Genomic DNA, 7624 nt, shown 5'->3' on the forward strand with positions numbered 1-7624 from the left:
AAAACCAAGGTTTGAATACCCGCTAACAGGAGAATACCAATCAAAAAAATTATAAATTAGGAGTTATGTTTAAAATTTAAATTTAAATGTTTAATTTAAATAAAAACTCTAAAATTTATATTTATTAAAATTGAATATTGTAATTTATTTTTTAATTTTTTTGTCAAAAATCATTAATCCTTTTTTAAAAACTTAATTATCATTCTCTTAAGAGAATATACTTTTTGATAAACTTCAAAAAATAGTTAATACTAATACTTCACTTTTATAAATCATTAAATATTTAATTCATTTTAAATTTAAGACATTGTGGAGTAATTTATTTTGATCATAAATATATAATCTCAATTTTCTTCTTCCCTTTTATTTAATATTTTTCACATTACCTAAGTTAATTTTAGTATTTTTTTTTACTCTTTTTGTCTTTTATATTCACTACTTTCATTACGAGGTGTATTTTATGAAAAATGACACACATTTTTTACATAATAATAAATAATAAAAATAAACAACTTAACTAATTTTTCTAATTTTCCTAAATTATTTAATTAAATATCGTATTTAGGATTAGATGGATTAAGTATTAAATGATGCCATCAGTCATTATATGTCAAATCAATCATTAATCTTTAAATGAAAATCAATTTATTACTTCGTTTGTTAAAAAATATAATATATTTTTAATTAAATTTTATTTTTTAAAAATAATTACTTATTTTTAGATTAATTTTATTTTTTTATTTTTATTCCTATTTAATAGGATGTTTTACTCTAAAATAAATATATAATAATTTATTTAATAGATGTATTTAAAAAAATAATTTTTTAAAAATTAACAATGTTTTATATTTTTTAACATCTAACTCTTCAAAAAATACCTTACACTTTTAGTGAAGGGAGTAATATTTAACAAAAAATTTTAACATTGACAGCCAGAGGGATTTGAATCCATAATAAACTCATGTATTATAAACTAAATCCTCACCAATTCAATCAACTTTCAACCTTATTAATTTTAAATCACCTCTTGTAATATCCTCCAATTTAAAGGTTTTCTTTTAAGTAAGCATTTGTTGGTAAATCAATCGTCTACGAATCTTTTGTATATAAAAAATAAACCAATCCTCGGGAGCGCCTCATGTTGGCGGGTAATTGATGTTTGTGTAGACACAGCATGTGATTATTTGCTATTAAAGGTCGCCAGATCAATGTAAGTAAGCCGAGCAACTACGTGCATCACTGCTTCACTCAATTACTTTGACTGTCAACGAAACTTTCAGCACCTTCCTTCAACTTCTTTCTTCCCCATCATCCAGTTGAAATGTCTTCATTACATATAAATGCCACGGGACAGGTCTATTCCTTTTCATGCAGATGATCATTAAGGAAATTGATTGCTTCTCCAATATACGTCTCATCATGGAGCGATTTTAAGACTCGGTCACGGCATGTGAGGCAAAATGGAGAGTCTGGAATCATTATTCAGTTCGGGATCTCACTTAATAGAATACGCATGTCTCCTCAATATAACATGGTTTTAAGGGATTCTACTTTCTAGTACAGCTAAGTCGTCATATTTGCATCGTCGGTATAAGCTTTTCCCATTGATCAAGCACCAGCAGAAACCACCATGGCTCCTTCATGGAAGTGTGGTTGTGAGCATTCGGGCTCACTGCAGCCATTTTCATCCTCTTCTGTTTCCCAAAGGAAACTAGCATATGCTGCCTGCACGTGACTGCAAGTATATCATCAAACATAAGATAATGTCAGAATGGATCCCAGAAATGTTTCATCTTGCATGTTCTGTGAGTGGTAAGGGGACACACACACACAAACACACCTGTCTTGGGGTGAGGCTTGAACTGCTCGTTCAAAGTAACTTGAGGCTCTGTCTTGGTCACGTTGTAGCTCCCACACTAACTTTCCATACATTGAAAGAACTTCACCGTCTTCTGGGTCGGCTAGTATCGCCCTGGAGTAATATTCCTCTGCTCCACGATGGTCTCTTTTGTACTGTTCAAAATACACACAACAATTCATTTACCAAATATCAGCAGGGAATTAAAAGGAGCATGATCAATACTGCTATCAATCCTATTCTTTATTATTTCCGTTGATCTTGGCACCTAGATGAGGTCTTCGCCATTAAAAGAGAATTAGGATTATGATAATGAAGTTTCAGACAATGAGACAGCATGATATGGAAATTTCGCTTACCTGATACAAGAACTGAGCATAGTTCCTCAGGAACAAGGGGTTTCCCGGATTTTCTTCCACCATTCTCTTGTAATATTCTTCCACCTCATGCCTTTCTCCGTCATGGCCGCCGGAGCCCATGGAGTTATGATCCCCGCTGCCTCCGTCGCCTCCTCTGCAGCCACCCATGCCGTCCCCACAACCTTCAGTTCCTAACTCCATTGCAGGATGCGTTTCCTTCACACTCATTTTTTCCTGCTTATCAAAACCCACGCTGCAAACTCCATTCTCAACTCTCTCATCTTCAGTCACAATCAAACTCTTGACGCCTTCCATTGTACTTGAAATTCCATTCTCTTCTTCCCACTCTTCCTCCTCCTCTTCAAAGTCACTTTCCTCTCCCTCTTCTTCCTCTTCTTCTCTTAAGCCCTTGTGGCTACTGAAGGAAAAAGATTGAATTGTGTCCAGCGTAAACAAGCTTTTCTTGCAAGAAGCATATGCGAGGTCCTCCAAGTTGCCTTCAGATTGAGCTCTTCTGAAGCCTCTGTGGCGATCAAGGTCAGCAATGGAGGGTGAGATTGGAGAGGAAGTGGATGAGAAGGAGAGATTGATAGGCCCAGTTTGGTGAAAAGAGAGTTTGTGGTTATGGTGAGGAACACTAGTGGTCGGTAATGGTGGTAGATGCTTCCTCGCGAGGATGGTTTCAAAGTGCATGGAATTACAAGGACTTTCTGAGAAGGATGAGAGGAGAGACCCAAGAACCGGCGTTGAAGAGCTTCTTAGCAGCATTGTTCTGCTTTCTCGGTGATCTATTGTAACAAGAGAGTATAAGTTATAAATTAGCGGTCAGAAAATTTTGAAGACAGTAATAATGAACAGATACGTGAAATCTGAATCGACCAAAAAACTAAAAGCATTTAAGCCAATATTACTGATTATGTCCCTTCAACTGGATTAAGTGACAGGATTGACAATTTGACATGAACTTGACCTGCGTTCAAATCATGTTTAGTAGATCCAAGCCCTGACACCAGGGTATAATATGGGGACTATGTCAAAAGCTGGATATGGCAAGCATTAAGAAGTTTTATCCCTTTCAATTTTAGGCCTTTTGCGTGCGCATGAAAAGAAAATGGTCTAAATCGATGAATATATTCTGGGTGGCAGATAAGAGGACAGCGAAAGGGCCTCCATTGAACTTGAAAAGAAATTCGGGAGACAGTGAGATGGATGGGAAAAAGAAGATGAAGAAGAAAGCATACCCTTAATTTTCAGATAGTCCTCGAACGCCGACCCTCCTAAATACACACTCTGGGAATCTGATTTGAAGCAACGGCGGAGAAATCAGAAGGAATTCAGAAATGGGTTGAGAAGGCAAGAACAGGAAGTCTGAATTTATACAAGGGCAAGAGGTTGGAGTTTGAGAAGGAATAAGAATCTATTTTTGAGTGGTGGAGAAGGCATTTGAGAAGACCCATCCTAGAGAAAAATATCCAGTTGGTCACTTGGTGTTAATAAGAAGACGGTGGAAATTAAGCAAAAAGTGCTGGAAAAGTCGCAGTCGTTGCCTGTTTGGCACACACGGAGGGCATATTCACCAGACGATGCTGATAGGCTCATAATCAAACCCTACGAAGGAAAAATACAGGAAGGCCACATGCTTCTGCCAATTTGACCCATGCCCACATACATGATACACGTTATCGCCTTGACGTCTTCAAAAACGTCACGTTTTTATGACAGTGCCTTTTCCTTTGCCTTTGGCCCGCACACGTGGACCCTCTATTCTTCTGCCTTCAATTCATAGTTGATCATCCTCAGCTCAATCATATATACGAATTGGGCCCCCAGATATACAATCGAAACTTGACACTACTCACCAGACCTACATCCTTCAAAGTTCGAATCAACAGAAACTATAAGCCCAGTTCAGCTGCCTGGCTGATCCAATGTATGAAGTCCAAAAGACTGGCCTAAGCCTTGGATTTTTTTTTTTAACATCATGATTAAAATGTAAATTTTATGCTTTCTCTGTTTAAAAATATAAAATATTTTTAATTAAATCTTACCCTCAATAAAATAATTATTTATTTTTTAACTAACTCTATGTTTTCATATTTATTATCATATTAACACCTACAATAAATATACAGTCATTATCAATAAGGGTACTTTTGAAAAAAAAAAAACAATGATTGCATCTCGAAAGATTAAAAAAGTCTTACATTTTATAATATTCAGCTCTTCAAAAAATACATTATATTTTTTAACAGATGGAGTATAAATTATAATGTAACTTTAATATAAAATTTATTAAATATGTAAATGTTATAAAATATTACTATCCATTCACATAAATACTCTCATTTAAGAGGAAAAAATAAAATTAATAAAAAAATCTATGAGAAAGAAGAGGTGATAAAATTGATAAAATAAAAAATATACAGCAACTATTAAATAGGAAAATAATTAATAAAAGAAGTTGATTAGATGAATTTTTAAGACTACTGTTGATATAAAATATAAACAAGAGGAATTGATAAGATAAAAAATGCTACATTATCACAACTTGACTTTGATGCCAAAACAACAGTGATGATAACATTTTACCAAAAATATGCTTTTAGTCCCTTAATTTTGTTATAAGGTTTCAATTTAATCATTTAATTTTATAAAATATCTTTTAGTCCTTTAATTCTAATATTATTAGTTTCAAATGATTATTTTTTATGTCAATCGTTGTTATTCTAAAAAAATTAAACATAATATATTAATATTTGAGGATATTTTGTCAATATTTAAAAGTTTAATGTAAAAATTTATTAGGATAAAATTAATAGTATTAGAGTTAAAGGTCTAAAAAAATACTTTATAGAATTAAGAAACTAAAATAAAACATTATATAAAGTTAGAACTAAATATATACTTTAACCTAATATTTTTTATCCTTCCAATTATATAACAATCATTATGACGGCACATTTTCTTACTCTTCATTGCAACTGAGGAGACTGAGAATGGAATAACAAGAGCAGATTGAGAACTAACCTATAAACATGGTCAACATTTAGGGAAAGATTGATGAGGCGCTTCGAATGGAACATCCTCGTGTTGAGGAGGGCTCCGGTTCTCTCCAACGGCTCTAATAAAAATTTAAACTTAGTAATCCAAAACAATAATAACTTCATTAGGGTATTATAAATTCTAATCTAAATATGAGTTTAATTTCAAGAAAAATAAAATATGGACTTATTTTACTAAATATAATCAAAGAATAAGTTAATTTCTTAGAAGAACCTATTTTATACAATTTGGACTCAATATTTTATTAATGGAAAATATTAATATATATCAATATTATGTTTAGATATTCTGGGAGAGAATATTTTAGGAGCAGCTAATATTTTAATCGCTTACTAGACACAACAACCCTATATATTATTATAAAGTTAAATTAATCTTTTATTATATTCAAACATGTGTATATTAACACGAATAAAAAGGATGTTGAGAAACAACAAACAAGCAATCAAATTGAGCTACCAACACAAAAAGAAATTGACAAAACGAAAAAAACAATGTCTGGATCCCCATACATGTTTATAAAAAAATATGCAATAGAAAAACCACATATCCACCGAATATGTAACTCCTTGAACAGCTTGTTGGGCTCTATCATTCGATATCAGGTTTGGTTATTGGCAGTCAAATCCCATTTTAGGTAACCCTCTCTAAAACTGCCAACAACTTGGCTCTAATACGGAAAAAAAAAAAAAAAAAACAGTGCAAGGCATTTATTTTCAAAATAGATATCTATCATTTCGTATCAAGCTAATTATTGGTAGTTAGAATCCTCCATAGGCAACTCCCTCCAGAAACACTGAAAATTTGACATTGATACCAAAGCACAGTACTGCTATGCATTTATTTTTAGAATAGAATGCTCTCATTTGGTATTAGGACTAGTCGTTAGCAGTCATCCAAGCCCAAGAAAAGTCACTAGAAGTGAGCTAGTACAAAACATCACAAGGAGTAACAGAATTTGGTAAGAACTTGCAGCTTTGCTTTATTTTCTCTCTCGTCTACCTCACATCTCAAAAAATTTAACTTAAAAATAATTAAGTAATTAATAATAAATTAGATAATTAAGAGTTAATTTGAATTAAAAAAATAACAATAATATATGAATGGCTAATGAATATATCATATTTTAATTAGAGTTTATAATTGGATCCTAGGTGATATTGGGCTATATTTGGGCTCAATTAATTGCACAATGTTCGGAATCTAAAATTTTAATTTTTGACCATAACCAAAGATTTATTGACCACAGTCAAAAGTTAATTTTTAAGTTTTCAAATTCGCTTTTCAGCTTAAAAAATTAGAGTTTTGAGTGAAAGTTCAAAGGTGAATTAAGAGGGTTCTGCTAGGTTTGTTGTGGATATCAAATTGAGTCTATTTGAAGCTTTTAATTACTTGGGTAAATACTTATAACCTCCCCTCTTCCTTTCTTGTGCATTTTTACTATGGTTTTTTTGGTAGTTCTTTAGGAATCTAAAAATGAGTTGTGAGTTTGCCTAAAATTCTATTTTTAATGGGATTAATGAGACTTTATTTAAGTGTCTAACCTTTTGATTACAATGCTATTGATGTTTTAGGATTTTAAAGTAGAGTTTGGAGTAAATCGTAGAGCTAACTAGTTGAGCTATGGAGGTTATGAGTTATTAGTGATGTTGATTAAATTAATAAGAGTTTAAGTGAATTAAAGGAACTGAAAAATAAATTTAGTTATGGATAAATGACTATAATGAAATTTTTGGTTTTAGGTTTTAATTAGAGTTAACTAAGCATAATTAGTCATTAATGACTATGAGTATATTTGATTGTAGATTGAATATTGTTGGTGCTATTGAACTTATTAGAGGCTCCATTTAATATTCACAGGTACTATTGGTTAGTAAACTAAGAGTTGAGGTAATCAAAAATTTTAATCATTGCATATAGAGCCGGTAATTCAGGCAGGCCGGGCTCAATTCAGATTGGGCTTAAAGTATCCTACCCCTTTTAAATAGCCTATATAATCAAGCTCGGCCCTAACACCTTCGGGCTTCGAGCTTATTTGGGCTAGCCCGAATACCCAAAATTTTTTAAAAGTATTTTTTCTTTATTTTTTGAACTAATTTTAATTTTTAAATAATTCTATTAAGCGTAAAATATTATCTTAATTTTAAAAGAATAAAATAAAAAATAACTGTCAACTTTGTACTTAAGTAGCTCTATTATTATTTTATTTTATTATATATAATTTATTCATGAATGTTTCCTTTACTTGTAAATTAATGTCTTAGTTGTTTAAATATTGTTCTCATCACAGTCATATATAAATATTTTATATATTTTAATTAAATTAAATTATTTTAATTATGAT

The 7624-nt window shown here is 31.6% G+C and overlaps 1 protein-coding gene across 1 annotated transcript; it reads right to left on the reverse strand.

Annotated features, from left to right (window-relative positions):
• Positions 1-1088: 1088 nt before the first annotated feature.
• On the reverse strand, positions 1089-3667 carry LOC129304958 (uncharacterized). The gene is made up of 4 exons (XM_054944816.1): positions 3459-3667; positions 2218-3005; positions 1841-2013; positions 1089-1735 (listed from the first exon to the last, which is right to left on the reverse strand). Exons 2-4 carry the CDS (start codon positions 2983-2985, stop codon positions 1609-1611), a joined length of 1068 nt encoding a protein of 355 aa, XP_054800791.1. The 5' UTR covers positions 2986-3005; positions 3459-3667; the 3' UTR covers positions 1089-1608.
• Positions 3668-7624: the final 3957 nt, after the last annotated feature.

The sequence above is a fragment of the Prosopis cineraria genome, unplaced genomic scaffold, assembly GCF_029017545.1.
Source record: "Prosopis cineraria cultivar Desert tree isolate PC_DT_omini unplaced genomic scaffold, ASM2901754v1 PC1, whole genome shotgun sequence".
In the NCBI taxonomy this organism is placed as follows: Eukaryota; Viridiplantae; Streptophyta; class Magnoliopsida; order Fabales; family Fabaceae; genus Prosopis; species Prosopis cineraria.